At 40.9% G+C, this 16,694-nt stretch overlaps 1 protein-coding gene across 1 annotated transcript in view; it reads left to right on the top strand.

The window, feature by feature from the left end:
• Positions 1-2,627: 2,627 nt before the first annotated feature.
• The window catches only part of pde4a (phosphodiesterase 4A, cAMP-specific), a 48,363-nt gene continuing 34,296 nt past the window's right edge, over positions 2,628-16,694 (top strand). Inside the window, exon 1 of the mRNA XM_082189304.1 lies at positions 2,628-3,246. Within this exon, the coding sequence (XP_082045430.1) occupies positions 2,951-3,246 (296 nt within the window). The 5' untranslated portion in view covers positions 2,628-2,950. The remainder of the gene's footprint in view (positions 3,247-16,694) is intronic.

The raw sequence follows: 16,694 nt of genomic DNA, 5'->3' as shown, positions 1-16,694 counted from the left end.
GTTTAAGCTGTCCGGAGTCATTCAGTTTTCAGCAGTATTTATCATCAATGGTGAAGTCAGTGTGATGAAAACCAATATTCTGTCCATTTAAAAGTCCAACAGACACTCTCACACACTCACTTGCATATTTCGCCGTCTGGATACGCTAACATATACATAAAACTAATGCTGTGCTTCGTTTACCCAGCGGTGCGGAGAAACGTGACCTTTAAAGAAGCCCAACTGAAAGAAACCTCCATTATCACAGCAGTGAGTTAATGTAAACGGGATCAATGCAGACAAAAGCAAAAAGCTTTCGTCACAGCGATACATGAGTGAGTGCAATCTAATTATGAGTGAAGTATCAATATCGCAGCTGTCAAGTATACAGCGGAAATGGGAGACAGATGAGACAGGCGCATGAGATATCTAGAAGAGCGACATATATTTAAGGGCATTTGATTATTGTGTGAATACAGTCAAAGGTTGCTCAGTAAGATAACTTGAGATTAACTCAACCCAACCCTGTTCCTGTACGTTTTATGCCTACTACAGACTGTGCGATTTCAGCAATCCTATAAGATCATTATAAATCACACTGTATCTAATAAACTTGGGTATGACATGTATGTAGACTGTACGATGCTGAAACCTATTGAATCGGACGCTTCGACGCAAGTTAGGATAGAAGAATAAAACGTCATCCGCATGCGCTAGAGGTAAACAAGAGCATTTTGCCAATTATGGTTTTTATGTGTGCTGGAAAAAAGAGGAGGAAACGAATGAGGAAAATATGGATGTGGTCATTGCGAGGGAAAAGAGGCTAACTTGGCATGGCAATTTTGCAAATGGAGCTTGAGATAAGTAGTTTTAAGATTGAGCGTCATGTCGCGTTGATCAATACGCCATTTCATGCTGAATTTTTATTGGCTAGTCAGTAGATGTAGGTCGTAGCAGCAAAAACATAGTGAGATGATCATGCTAAATTTCTGACACTGTCAGAAAATGATCGCTGGCTATCTTTGGTCGCAAGACCGCGACAACGGCCGTCTTTGAACCTCTCTCACTGTACAACGTACGACCATCGTTTAGGAGCCACAATAGTATTTTTTTGTGTGGGACAGACAGCACCAAATCATACAAAGTGTACCAGGCATTAGATGTTTCCCTAAACCCGATTCAACTAATTCATTTATACTCACTTATGACTCATCTGAATGTGTTTTGTAGGGTGGCCTCCAGGATTCGGGATAGGAATCACTGGATTAACTAAATATTAACTAGAGATTCTGTCTTTAGGCCAGAAAATGTGACTTTGATTTGAAACCCAAAGGGTGGGCATGAAAGCGAAGGTTAAATATCTAATCACGAAAAATTGCCCTGCAACAAGAGGATTAAAGAGAATGCAACATGTTGCAACAATCCTGGTATTATAATTTACAATTTAAAAAAACAACAACTCCTTCCTCCTAAATATTGCTATGCCATTAGCCTGATAACAAACTGAAAATATGAATTCAGTAATTTAATTGCGCTAATGAGGAAGCTGACCATTTGTGGGTTCATGAGAATGTGAATGCTGCTAGATACATTTCTACAGGTATGTAGTCCTCTTAGGGGTTTTAGCAGACATCCTTTGAGAACAATGTGCTCTGCAGGATTTGACCAATGTTGATGAAAACATCAAATTAAATATTGCCACAAGTAACTGATACAAAAATGCTCACATAAATGGTTGTCACTTTGCATAAGACTTCAGTCCTATTATACCAATCCTACTCCGTCCAATGCGGTTCTAATCATTAGCCAACCACAGCATTATACATTTATTTCATGTAAAATGGATGAGTATAATTATGGTGATTTGTCCTTTCCAAATGCAGTGCACATTGCTGGTAAATCGATATGTTTACTTAATGGAATTACACGCAAAATCAATTCATAGGGGAAAACTAGTGACGACTGGAGCGGTTTGGGTCCATCTCGCCTAATTGAACGAGAAAACTGCATCGAAGCGCGGGCTCTTAAACGGAGAGAGAGAGAGAGAGAGAGAGAGAGAGAGAGAGAGAGAGAGAGAGTGTAGCGGTAGTGTTTCTCAAATGCCATTTAACATCTGTCGACAACTGAATGACACGAGCGAGATAAGACGGCAAAACTAACTAAAGTAAAGCACGAATATCGGTGAACTTTGATTTACAATCATGATTTTGCAGAATTGAACGAATGCTTCAAGAAAGAAAAAAGCGTGGACGAGAAAAAGCCGCGTGCATGGATCTCACATAGGCTACATCCATCATCCCACGCGCGCTGTTCTCCAGGCAAAATCCAACATGATTCGCGTAATGAAACTGTTCGCGGTGAGGTTTTAATGGAGGTAGAAGGTGAATCTCCTGACAGCGAGCTTGAGTTTTAGTCGCCGTTAGTTACAGATGTACAACATTGCTACTCATCGCAGAGTTCGCATGGCTCCAGTTGGAGACACCAGAGCTTGGAGAGACATGTGCGGTCTTTAGCAGCAATAATCGCGGGCAGGAAACCAGTCTGGAGGGTTGATAAAAGCAATAAATCCACACTGAACATAAGTGACCCGTCGCGCTATGAGAAACTTCAGGGAAAGCGCTTCACCGGCGACCGCGCGGATAATACGACGCCTCGTAATGTTTTAAAGTGGAGCTTTTCTGATAAACAGGAACTTTTTGGGGATTTAACATCGACACAGTCGGGGAGATGACAAGAAAACAGGACGACATTGCGCCATCACCTGTTATCTGAACACTGTGATTAGTTCTCACAAAAGCACTGAATCTTTATTGCCTTTGGACCTGCTTTCAATACATTCCGGCGATGGACATGGAGACTAGTCAGTTACGGACAGTAGGCGGGTTGATTTCTTAATGTGCAAGAATACATAGCCATATCGTTTTTATTCCTCTTAACACATTGCGTTCGGTACATCTATTAATTTTGCACTATGATGGAACCGCCACCTTGCTCTAAAAAGAGCCTGTCTCTTTCGCTGCCGGTTCCCCGGGAGGGACAGGCGACCCTCAAGCCTCCCCAGCATCTGTGGAGACAGCCACGAACCCCCATCAAAATCAAACATCGCGGTTACTCTGACACCGACCGACATCACCACCGACAGATAGAGCGCTCGAATGCCATGGACACGAGTGACCGGCCGGGGCTCAAGAAGTCCCGCATGTCCTGGCCATCGTCGTTCCACGGAACCACCAGCGCGTCCATAAGCAACTGCGCTGGGAGTAAGCGGTAAGAAAGCCGAGTGACTAATTACGTGTGAACAAACGAGCTATTTCTGTGTGATGGACGCCCAAAACTGATAATAATGATGCTGGAAGGGTTAATAGTGCTTTGTGTGGAGACTGGAGAGGCGGGACGCGTGGGCATCCTTGATGATGCGTTGTGCGTAACGGCTCCAGCAGCTCTCAGAGAGCGTGAGTTTGAAATGCCTCGAACGTGACCCCCAGAAGTAACATCAAACCAGTTATGAGCAGCTGATGGCATACTTACTAATAATGCTAATGAGCTGGATAAAAAACTATGGAAGGCGAGCATATAATGGGGTTTTGGAGAGCCCTAGCCCCCCATGATGTGGATGCCACAAAGTCTAGAGGGACTGATCTGAAAGTATTACAATCATTTAGGATCATGGCATATGCTCTTTTGCTCTTGGCACATGCAGACACCATATGCGCACGCCCCAAAAAATTAGCATGATCTAATCAAGCTCTTCAGTATCATGTTAGTGACATAATTGGGTTTTAAGACAATGCATAACATGTTCATTTGTGTATAGGTTTGTGATACAGTCTCTTCTGGCTTTTATGATAATAGATTTTTATTACATAATACAATACAATTAAAATTATTACTGGCATCCATTGTTTCTATGAAGAAACTTTAACATCCATCAGTCCGTTTCCTTTCCAAGGTTCTTTATAGAGGATAAAGGATTAAAATGTTCGCCACATTAATGAAAAAATAGTTCTTTTGAGAACTGTTCAAGGTTCTATGAGGAAACAAAAGTGGTTCTTCTATGTCATCATAGAAATGGAAACAGTTATAGTGGAAAAAGGTGTTTTAGCCCAGCAAACATTTGCACGTTAAATTAATTGAAAAGACGTCCCTCCGACACATCCCGTTATGGTTGAAAAATAGTTCTAAAATGAAAGTTGAATTGGCCATCTATTTGTCGTTATTCAATTTATGCCGTCCTACGTGACTATTTTTGGCCAGGGACATGATGTTATCGCAGTCGGACCAATGTTTGCTGGGAGATTAATAAAATGTTCTTCACACTAAGAAAAAAAATTGGTTCTTTTCAGAACTGTTAACTGAATCCCTGCGAAACCCCCCTTTTGGAGCCTTTTTTATTAAGAGTAAATATAGTTAAACTTTTATTTATATAGCACAATAAAAGCAACAGTAGTTGGCCATTGTGCTATACAACAGGATAAATATCCCAAAAAACAAAACAAGAAAGACCGCAAAACAAACGATAAAGGGAGTTTACCTCAAAAACACCAATCAGAAAAATCCAGCATTAAAAATCAAGGACAGTTGTAAGCCTTGAGAAGAGGTAGGTTTTTAACTTAGATTTAAAAACAGACTCTGTGTATACTAGTTTTAGGGATAGAGGAAGACTATTCCACAATTTTGGACCTTCTTAAGTCTACATCTCAGAGTTGAATATAGTGTTTGCCAAAAAGCCAACGCATGCACTGAAAGAACAGAAGCACTGTAGAATTTTGACTTGCACTGCCACAGCACTGACTGTGTAGCGCTGTTGTAAATAATCAACTTGAATCAGTTTTATACAGAGAAACACATTTGTCAGCCTGACATTCATGTCGATTTTGTGGGTTTGCATGATTCGGTGTAGCGTACAATACACTGCTTTTACCCTCAAGGATGAGTGTGGGTGTTGCTTGCTGTGCTTGTACGTGGATGCACATACAGAGACTGATGTTAGTGCTTGAAGAGGTGAAATGTGGCGTCCCTTTGAGTGGTGCCTTACCAAATTGGGTGATTATTACAGTAATAATCTGCTTCTGTGAGGGCTGTGAGCCCCAGGGGAGGCCGAGAACCGAAGGCCTGGTTTCCTTCCTGTCAACTTTTTTGCCTAGGCCACAGACGGTCTGCACGGTAGGCTCCTGGGAGACAGGCCAGCTCGGCCTGACTGTATAGTTATACTCGATTGCAACCTGTCTTTTGAAAATCATATTTCTTATGTTACAAAAACAGCCTTTTTCCACCTTAGAAACATTGCTAAGCTACGTAATATGCTATCAGTTTCTGATGCAGAAAAGTTAGTTCATGCATTCATGACCTCGAGACTGGATTACTGTAATGCTTTATTAGCTGGTTGTCCTGCATCCTCAATAAACAAGCTACAGTTAGTCCAAAATGCCGCCGCTAGAGTTCTTACGAGATCAAGAAAATATGATCATATAACACCGATTTTATCATCACTGCATTGGTTACCTATAAAGTTCCGTATTAATTACAAGGTATTGCTACTGACTTATAAAGCCCTAAACGGCTTAGCTCCAGTCTATTTAACGGATCTTCTATCGCCCTATAATCCATCGCGCTCTTTGAGATCACTAAATTCAAGGCTTTTGGTCATACCTAGGATATCCAGAACCACCAAAGGAGGGAGAGCATTTTCACATTTGGCTCCAAAACTCTGGAATAGTCTTCCTGATACTGTTCGTTGCTCAGACTCGCTCTCCCAGTTTAAAACTAGATTAAAGTCGCATCTCTTCAGCCAGGCATTCATATAATCCTACAGTTCAAACTACAATCCGGCCTCTATCCAATGCCAGAGGAGAACTGGCCCCCGACTGAGCCTGGGTTCTCCCAAGGTTTTTTTTTTTCTCCATTAAGGCACCTGATGGAGTTTTAGGACACCATTAGGTCACTTGATGGAGTTTTTCGGTTCCTTGCCACTGTTGCCTTTGGCTTGCTCAGTTGGGGATATTTTGGGGATATTTAATTTAATTTTATCAATCAATAAATTCCTCTTGAAACAAACTTTGTTGTATTATTTTAATTAAATACTGTGAAGCTGCTTTGATGCAATCTGTATTGTGAAAAGCGCTATACAAATAAACTTGACTTGACTTGACTTGACTTATAGTAAAGCCTGATTTCAATTCCCTTCCCCAGGACACGCTCACAGCCAGTCCATGAATTAGTGCAGCAGCACTGGCTCGGACTGTCCTGTTTCTACTGTGGGCGGGCGGTACAGTGCAAGAAATAGAGAGCGAGAGACAGAGAAAGCTGCCTGTGTGTACGTGTGGCTCTGGTGATGTCACAAGATGCAGAGTGAGATGTCCATGCCTATCTGGTCACTTTCTCCTCCTACTCATCACAGTTTGTAGCATGATCTGCCATGCAAAGGCATAGGTCTTAATAGGTCTTCCAGTATGTGTTGTGGAAATGAGTGTTTAAATGGATTATGCTTAAAGGGATGGTTCGGAGTAATTTCAACCTAGGGTCCTTTGTACCATGACCTCGAGCCAAACACCCCCCCAGAAACCTTTTTTCCCTATAAAAGTTAGAGCTTATTTAGAGATATCAGCCGAATGGCTTAGTGCAGGCGCTAATGGATCCTATGATGTATCTCGTAAATTACCCCACTAATAATGCCCGGAATGGTACCAAACTTCTACAGTAGTACAATTAGGTTCTGTACTCATAAAACGAGGCATTGGAAAGTTTGTTAGTACATCAGGAGTTTATTTGGCTCATGCTACCGCTAACCCTGACGTCGAGGTCACTTCTGTTATTTGGGAAAAGCATGTAAAAGTCATGGCAGAAAGCGATGCATAAGGATGTAGGTGTAACGTTGAATTATTATTTTTTCCAAAGTGTTTACAACTTAGTGTTAACTAATAATTGTTGCAAACTGGTACTACCAACAAAATATTAGTGCATTCCTGGAAATGGACGTCGTTACACTACATCCTTATGCATCGCTTTCTGCCAGGACTTTTACGGGCTTTTCCCAAATAACGGAAGTGACCTTGACATCCGGGTTAGCAGTAGCATGATCTGTCAGGCAAGTTATTTAAATAAACTTCTGATGTACTTACAAACTTTCCAATTCCTCGTTTTATGAGTACAGAACCTATTTGTACTACTGTAGAAGTTTGGTACCATTCCGTGCATTATTAGTGGGGCAATTTACGAGATACAACCTTGGATCCATTAGCGCCTGCACTAAGGCCCTGTCCACACGGAGACGCGTTTCGCTGTATACGTATAAATTTTTTATCGTATTGGTGTTTCGTCCACACGGATCCGGCGTTTTCGGAGACTGAAACCGCTATTTTTTGAAACCGGGTCCCAAGGTGGATAAATCTGAAAACGCCGCCCTTGCGTTTTCGTGTGTACGGCCAATCCGTATATTTTGCGAAACGATGATGTCATCACACCAAGTGTCAACTAGTCAGACACCGTTAAGTCACAGCAACTACATTTATGTTTTTTCATATTGTTCAACAAAGTTCTTGATTAAAAAAGAAAAAAAGAAGCTACTGTGCCTAATATTATTGTTGTATACAGCGCGCAAGGTTTATGCGCGAGCTCCAAGTCTTCTTCTCCGTTTTTAGTGTATGCCTGAGGCAGAATTACAGCGCCACATACTGGTCTGGCATGTATACTACATCGTTTTGAGTCGGTTTCAGTGGTTTCGTGTGTACGCAGATATTTCTGGGAACGGGAAAAAAAAATATCGGATAGGGAAAGCTCTGGCTTCGTGTGGATGTGGCCTAAGCCATTCGGCTGATATCTCTAAATAAGCTCTAACTTTAATAATGTTCGACCAAGGGAAAAAAATCTTCTGGGGGGGTGTCTGGCTCGAGGTCATGGTACAAAGGACCCTAGGCTGAAATTACTCAGAACCATTGCTTTAATAATTTGACAAAGAACAGTGTTATTTTATTGAGTAAAGGTCATAGTCAGTGTAAACAAAACAGCAATTTTATTTGTATGTAAATACATTTACTGACATTTTGTTGGCTTATTCTTGCCCGCGTTTCTGTTTACGTATTGATGTCAAAACCGATGAAAAACCTGTGGTTTCCAAAAGGCCATGTAAACGTGTTTTCTTATGTTGTATGGTTTTTATAATAAGTCCATTTTACCTTTTCACTTATGGATGGATACGATAACGTATATGTGCTTGTGCGCGGGTGTGTTGGGGCATGTGTTGCTGCAGGCTTTAGAGAAAAACATGGATGATAATTAGCAATTTGCATGTATGGTCACATCACAGAGGTGGTGGTGGTGGGAGTCATCACAGGGACAATTTTTTATTTTCATTCTTTTTATTGAGATGTCCCTGGCAGTCCTTTAATGGGAGCTCTAAGTATGGTGTCTTGCCTCCAATGCACATTTATTGAGCTTAAGTAATATACTGCCCAGAGGACCCCCTCCATGTCATCTGTTCCTCTGAGCCTGCGGCTAAACTCAGATCAACCTCATACACAGCTGCATGCCCAATGATACACTGATGCCTCATGTTTTGCCGTGTGATGCTCTTGAGAAAGATGAAGTTCACTTACAGATTTGCTGCAAAAGACTGCTATTTAAATGTGATGTCTGCGTGTCTCTGTGTGAATGAGCGGTGCAGTTCCGTCTGCTACGCAAAGACAAGGACGCATGATGTTTTTAGCATCTGCCATCTGAACACATGCATTTCACCTCCAGCGCTGCTCTGAGAGTCACTTCACCAGCATTTCACTATTGCATAAAAAAAAAAAAACTATTGTAATATCATATACACAGGGCTGGACATTAACACCCGCCAACCCGGCCATTTGGCGGGGTGGATTTCAGTGGTGGCGTGTAGCGCATATAATATAAATTTTTCAATTGTAGTCTTTTAAAAAGGCATCTGAAATAATAAACTAAGTGCAATTTAGTGTTGTCAAAAATATAGATTTTTCAATACATATCGATTCTGAAATATCTGAAACTCTTCCGCAGGATACACAATACCAGCTGTGCATTCTCGCTCTCTAATCTCTCCGACAGCGAGTTGACACACAAACCCGCATCCCTTTTACTCACCTGTTTCATTTGCTCCGGATGAATATTGTTGGTGTTATGGGGCTTGAATTTTGGCTAGGGATTGTGTGTATTGATACAAATTTTACTCATTCCCGCAGATGTGCGTGCACCCAAAGTGCGTGCACATAAAGACGAATATATTGGCTATATAAAACAGTGTAATGGGTCCGTGTGTCAGGTCTTAAAGTGACAGCAGCCTAATATACCGGCTGCCAAATAATGAGATAATATTAAAAATATCTACAGAATATGGACATTTTTCCATGGTATCAATGTCAAAATTGTGGCCAGGGGGAAATGCTGAGTGGCTAGTTTCTTTGGAAAACCACTAGCCACAGTGGCTGTTGAGCAAAAAAGTTAATGTCAAGCCCTGCATATACACATAGAAACTCAAAGGTCTTCATGACAACATATGATGTTTTGTTAACTATGTTCGGGAGGAACACAATTGTAACAAATTAACTATCCAATCAGTACAAGAGGAGGCCTATATACACAGCTGACTCACCTATGCTCCTCGACAGTTTTCTGCATCCCTCCACCACCCCGTCTACTCACACTCACCTGGTTACTATCCTAACCAGAGATAAGGGGGGAGTACTCTGGGTTCAGGCCAAATTCCGAGCCCGGATCCTTTGGACATAAAATTTTTTATGCATTTGGCAGAAGCTTTTATCCAAAGCGACTTCCATTTCAAGGTACACATTTTTACATAAATGTGTTGGACAACACGCCAAATACGCCAAAATCTGATTATTTGTACTTGTGAAGTCAAAATAAAAGTTTGGTTTAACTTGAAGAATTTGTGACAGAAATATATTACTACTGTACAGTTGTCACGGCTAAGCTGACAGGGAGAGTAGAGGAACTAATTGCAAGCAGTACTTTTATTAAAGGGGTCCTTGATTATGATTTCACTTTTTTAACTTTAGTTAGTGTGTAATGTTGCTGTTTGAGCATAAACAACATCTGCAAAGTTATGACGTTCAAAGGTCAATGCAAAGGGAGATATTTTCATTTACAGAAATCGATTTTTAAGGACTACAACAAACGGCTGGTAGGGACTACAACAAGCTTCTTCCTGGGTTGGTGACATCACGAACCCTAAAGTTCAGTAGCCCCGCCCACTGACTCGAGCACTACAAGTAGTAGTAGGTAAATAACAGATGTGACGCTAACAGTGTGGATTGAGCAACTAATCGATAAACATGCAGAGAGCCTGAAATTAAAAAAACTATGCTGTGCTGTGCCTTCTGTATTGGATTCGACAGGAACGGCGCAACACACTTACGTGAGTAATAAAGTTCTTACTGTGTCACTATTGCTTTGTTTCAGATCGTTTGATATGTAATGTATGGAGTATGTGTACATGTCTAACCAAAATAACCAGTGACCAGTGATTTCTGAAATGTAAGGATTCATGTTGTAGGCCTAAAGTCAAATGTTTTTGTCTCAAAATATTTTGAGCCAGTAAATCAAACCAAAGACTAAACGGTCAACTTCACATTGTTTCTCTTAGTAGGATCATGAAAATAATCTGTTGTTTAAACTGTGATTAAATTATATGTAGAAAGCGATCAAAGAACGCTCCCTTTACAATCACTGGAACTGTTTGGACTTTCGCCAAAACTCCCGTAATAATCAACAAATCCCTTATTTACATCATGTTTGCACTGTTAGTTATGATGAAAGCATTCTTTAGTGTGCAGAAATCTAATTACAATGACGTGATCGCTGCATTCATGAGCTCAACATGTCTGTGATCGGCTACATGTGCATCACTGCAACCTTTCATGCCACCATCTAAATATAATGCTATAGATGTAAATATAATGCTATAATCAACACTTTTCACGATTAGTAAACCTTGAGAGCTGTAATAGTAAAAACATGTTAAAAGTTTTCGAGAGAATTCCACACAATGTAATACTTATCTATTTCAAATGCAAAGCTATCAGCCAATCACAGCAGTGGGCATTTACACTGAAATCTCACAGCAGACACGCCCCTTAAAACAGAGCATTCAAATTAGAGGGATAAAAGTCCTATGTATTTCATAGGACTCTAATTATGCCACAAGTGCTGTCAACTGAGCTCAAATTATATTAAACCTGGAATTTTCCTGTAAATAAACTCTTTTGGAGCATATGGTCCAAACCATTTCCTGGTAGTCTTATCTTATATGAGTTTCCAGGAGACGTTAAGTAAAATGGAAAGTAGCCCCATAGGGGCATATCTGCTCTCCGTTCAATCATCAGAGGCGATGTGACTGAGCACACCAACTAGAGAAGAAAGCAGGATCTTCAACCTCTCAGACCCTTTGGGCCAAAAGAAGCCAATTGTTCTCTGGTGCTGGTATTTTTTAGACCTATATACACTTTTTTTATACACCAGTTTTTAGAGGAAGCATGGTGGGTGATTTATTAGAAACTCCATAACTACAAATAGAGTTTCAAACACATTTGGTGTTGATGATTGATCATTCAGCTTTACTCACGTTTCCTTTTTTGTCGGTGGCAGTATTTTTGATTTACTATCCAGTGTAATCACATCCTTCAATTTACTCCCTCCCAACCGTAGCTTGTTGGACTTTCTTTTTCTTTCTTTTTTTTTTGCCTTTTAACCGTAACTCCCACTGAAATATTCAACTGTCACTCGTATTCCCAAATTCACCACCCCTGCTTTCAGTCATTAAAACTTGATAGGACGCCGTGGAGTACCGTTTCTCAGATGACTAAGGCAGCTTTTATTTATTTCACATAAAATGAATTTGTGAAACTTACTGCAGCCTTACTTTGGGAGGAAAGTGGCATTATTGAACATGCCCCCTACCCCAGTGCACTCTGGGAAGTTACCACTGAGGAAAGAATGACCGACACTGAACAGAATAACAGCTTATCCTGCAGTTCTGTTGCCATGGTTACATTTTGTGCTTGTGGAAAATAGATACATTTTGCCCAAAAAGGCAAAAGAAAGTTTCATTCCCAGATGCACAGTATGTCATTTTAATATTCTAAGGCAAATATGCTGCTAAATGTGTACTTACAGAGGCCCATCGCTCCTCCTGGAGCATAGCTATCAACAACAATTCTCCAGCGGGCATGGTCTTGGGCTGTCTTTTCTATTTGAGTCCAGGTGATACCACTCTTTTTCAGTTCTGTCTCAGTGTCTTGCCTCCAGCTGTTCTAAGGCCGTCCCCTCTTCCGTCTTCCTTGAGGGTTTCAAGTGAGGGACTGGCGTGTCACATTACTCGTTGGTTTACGTAATGTGTGTCCAATCCAGCCCCACTTTCTCCTCCCTATCTGCTGGGTGATGGTTTCTTGATTGGCTCTTTGCCAGAGCTCCTCATTGTTGGTACGGTCAGGCCACCAGATCTTGAATATGTGCCTTAGGCATGCATTGGTCAAAGTCTGGATCTTCTGCAGTGTGCGCTTGGTCATTCTCCATCTCTCCGACCCATATAGGAGAACAGACTTCACGTTGGAGTTGAAAATCCTCATTTTGGTTGCTTCTCCTATATCTCTTTGGAGGTCCAGATGTTTTTAAGTATGATGAACACCGCCCTTGCTTTGCCAACCCTAGTGACCACATCACTCTCTGTGCCACCCTGTTTGTCCACTACACTCCCAAGGTAGACAAAGGAGTCCACTTAATCAAGAGGCTGTCCATCTAGCATGACATGACTGTTGTTTACTGTGTTGATCTTCATCACCTGCTAAATGTGTAGTGGATACTATATACTATATACTTTCAGTAAGCTGCTATCTCTCAGAACCCACCGGTGATATGTCACAGATTTCCCGTAAGTCACATTGTTCCTAGTTGTTGTTTATTAGTGTTTATTATTTTTAGTCACTGGTTTTTGATTATTCCCTCTTATCTACCGTTGCCTCTAGTCTGCATTGTTGCACCTAGCATTAAAACATGAAGTGAATATTTTCAAAGTTCAAAAAAAAAAAAAAAAACTGTGAATTAAGTCCATTTCCATCAAGTTGTTTGAGCGGATGACGGTGATATTGGTAACCTAGTAACCAACAATAAATAAAACACCATCAGCAGAAACAGCCGATTAGACATGTGGGTTTGATGTTCGCTACATCAGAATTTATTCGGCAGATGCGTTTACATCTCCCACTATTCGCATGAAATCTTTTTCATCAAAAACCACCTCAAGCGAGCGTAGTTTTTTTTTTAATTAAGGGATAATTTATTTCCGAAATTTGCCGTTTCCATAACTCGTTTATGATGCGATACTTCAAAATGCGCATAAAAACAAGGTGATGGAAACTAAGGCTACTGTCTATTTGACAGTCTGTTGTTTGAAAGCTGCCAAGCTTGTTAAGTGCTTAATTAGATACACCTGCAATTAATTACCTCAACAATTGCATTGGTGTTTCAGATGTTACACATTGTGTAAATTTGTACCAGTCCACAGGTACATACTAAGTGCCGTTATTATTGTTCAACTCAAGGCATGTTCTTTTGTTTCCTTGTCGCAAATTCGTTGTTGAAATTCAGTCTTCCCTCCTATCTATTGCGTTCATAGGCTCCACATTTATTTGTCTTTGCTCCCCTCTTGATTCTCTGAATTTCCATACTTCAAAGCACTCAACATGCTCTGCATCCTGTGTTTGAGTGTTTTCAAATGTCATCTTTGTTGCCCCGACGATCTCTCGCTGATTTATTGAAACCCACCGACACCGTCTCTGATATCGTCTGGTGTCTCTGGCCCCTCCTTCCTCTTTCGACAGATGAGTGTCTCTCACTCATATCTCTGGCTCTGAGCATATGTGTGTGATCACCAGCCTGTGTTTCCTCGTTTTTCAGTGTCCTCCCTCCACATCACGCAGTCCATATGATTCTTTGTGCGTGGTAATTACTGACTTCGAACTCAGCCGTTCGCTCGCTCACTGCTTTTCTCTCTCTCTCGCTCCTCCTTATCATCTTATTTGTCTGGTTTTCGCTCTGTATCCCTTGCTTTCTCTTTTCTCCAGTCGCCTTTTGTGCTCCCTATTGTGCTTCTCTCTTCTCAGGGCCTCATATGCCACTTACATTGTCTCTCACGCACTTTTCTCATGCTCACCGCTGAGTTAATCACACCGCTGGCCTATCTTTAAATCTATCATTTCTTCCCACTCCTGTGCATGTCCGCAAAGATCATCAACTCATCTAATTCTCCCTCTCTCTCCCATTTCCTCAGTGTCTGAAAGAACTGCCCGCCATTAGACTTTCTGCCGTCACTTATTACTTCTCCCATTCCCCGCGGGTACAGCCCTGTAAATGATACTGCTGCCTTTCACAAAGCCCTTGCATTCTCGGTGCCATCCATCACTTCCCTACAACACTTTTACAGTAGAGCACCAGCCTTTTATTTCACACCCAGACATGTCCGCCTGCTCTCAAGATACCAGCGGTTTCCCTCTGCTCCATCTCTGCTCTGTGCAATTAGTGTGGCGGAAATCTGAAACCTGAAATCTACACGATCATTAACAAGTTAAAGCCCCTGAAAATGTGTAATGGCATTATTACATGCCTGCAGCATGAGACCCTCTTCAAATGCCCCTGCTCCACTCCAGATGTGGAGTAATGGGGCAAAACCAAGAAGATAATAAGGCCTATAATACCTGAAGGAAACTATCCATTTTGCATTGCTATTTATCTCACATCTGACACTAGTAAAAAGTCTACTATTATAGAATATCGCTTGCAATTTTGGAAAATTTGTTTGAATATGTTGCTACTTTTAAATCCCTCCGTCTGAAAGTAAAAATGCATGTTTGGAAATCTATGTGGAAATCATACTTGAGGGTATGAAGTTAGAAGTTTGCTGCATGTAAACAGTGCTTTATAGATTGTCACATCCCTTTCTGGTGTCCTTGTCTGGATATAATTTGAAAGTTATCTCTGGCTTTACATGATTATGATTATGGTTATGACTGTATACTGAAGTGTCAAGCTAATGTATAAACTTTTGAAAGGGTGTGACTATTATATAATTTTCATGCTTATTTTGGCACTGTAGAATTTCACCATTTGCATTTTGTCAGGGACAATTCAATATTATTTCCTGTGGAAACCAATTTGATGCCACATATGCTGTAGGTTAATGCTAATAGTTGAGCAAAAATTCAACTTCATTTACTCACCCTCGTGTGGTTCCAAATCCGTATGAATTCCTTTCATGGAACATACAATTTTTAAATCTCCAGTCCACGTTAATTTGAATTATAATCAGCAGAAATGAGCAGGAACGACATGAGGGTGAGTGGCAGGATTTTCATTTTTGGGTGAACTCCCTTCATGTTGCAGTCAGCGTGGAGTGTTCCTTTAAGGCTTTTGTTTCCCATATGAGAGAAATGACGTGCTCCCAGCTCGTCTAAACTTCACATTACTGTAGCTCAGTCGAGTGCTTCAATGAGCAAGCATTAAGCATCCAGCTTCACGGATAACGTTGGCCCTCATGTTTGGGCACGTGATCTCATGGTTAGCGACATCTGTTTTTCTTTGTGCACCAACAGGCTAAGCTGCACCATGCTCACCCTTTTTTGACCTGTCCATACCTCTCCTCCTAAAGGCTGGAGGAGTGAAACCACGAGCTTTTCCACAGTACACAGCAGCAACTGTAACAGATATGATTAGAGGATTGAGTTCAGCATTATTTAGGCTGAAGTAAATGTGCTAGATGCTGATGGGGTAAATTCACATAGCTGCTGAACACCTGCTTTTGCATTGAGGCAGATTGACTTTATTTACATACAGTAAGTATACTTATACTTATAAGTATACTACTTATACTTACTTATATATATATATATATATATATATATTTATACATACATTATACATACATACATAATTTATGCTTAATCAAGAATCAGTGTAAAAAAAGCTGCTTTAAATTAATGACACTTGGGTAAAAAAATGATTTTTTTTAAATAGTTACGCAAATCGTATCGCAAACCTTGGCAAAAATGAACTGCTATCTCTGATGGAGACAGTGGGTCCTATTTTAATGATCTAAGCGCATGGTCTAAAGCACACGGCGTAAGTGCACTTAGGGCGTGTCCGAATCCACTTTTGCTAGTTTAACGACGGGAAAAATAGTCTGCGCGCCCAGCACATGGTCTAAAAGGGTTGTCCCTATTCTCTTAATGAGTAATGGGTGTGTTTTGGGCGTAACATGCAATAGACCAATCAGAGTGTAATTTCCCATTCCATTTAAAAGCCAGTTGTGGTATCTCCATGGCGGATTGCTATTTACATAGCGGAATTTGCAAGCTGAAAAACTGAACGCTTCTCCAGAGAGGAAACAGATCTGGATCCGGATTCCACCATATCTGTATGTACACAATATTAATCTTGTACATTGTAATCCTTTTCTTTTTTATATTTGGCTAGTTTGTGTGCTGCTGTGCGTCCCTGTGTGTGTGATAAGCAGAGTGTACATGCGTTGTGCACCCGCCTATAGGCGCATATTACTAAGGCACCCTTTAAATAAAAAAATTAAAAAATTTGCAAGGCCAGGTTTCAGTTGGTCAATGGCGCAGTCTATTTCAGTTGCCTCAAAATAGCAACTTGCCAACAATGCGCCTGAACACACCTCGTTTTCAGACCAG

Source organism: Leuciscus leuciscus (assembly GCF_965113295.1).
Source record: "Leuciscus leuciscus genome assembly, chromosome: 1".
NCBI lineage: Eukaryota > Metazoa > Chordata > Actinopteri > Cypriniformes > Leuciscidae > Leuciscus > Leuciscus leuciscus.
This window is presented reverse-complemented; position numbering and strand designations above follow the sequence as displayed.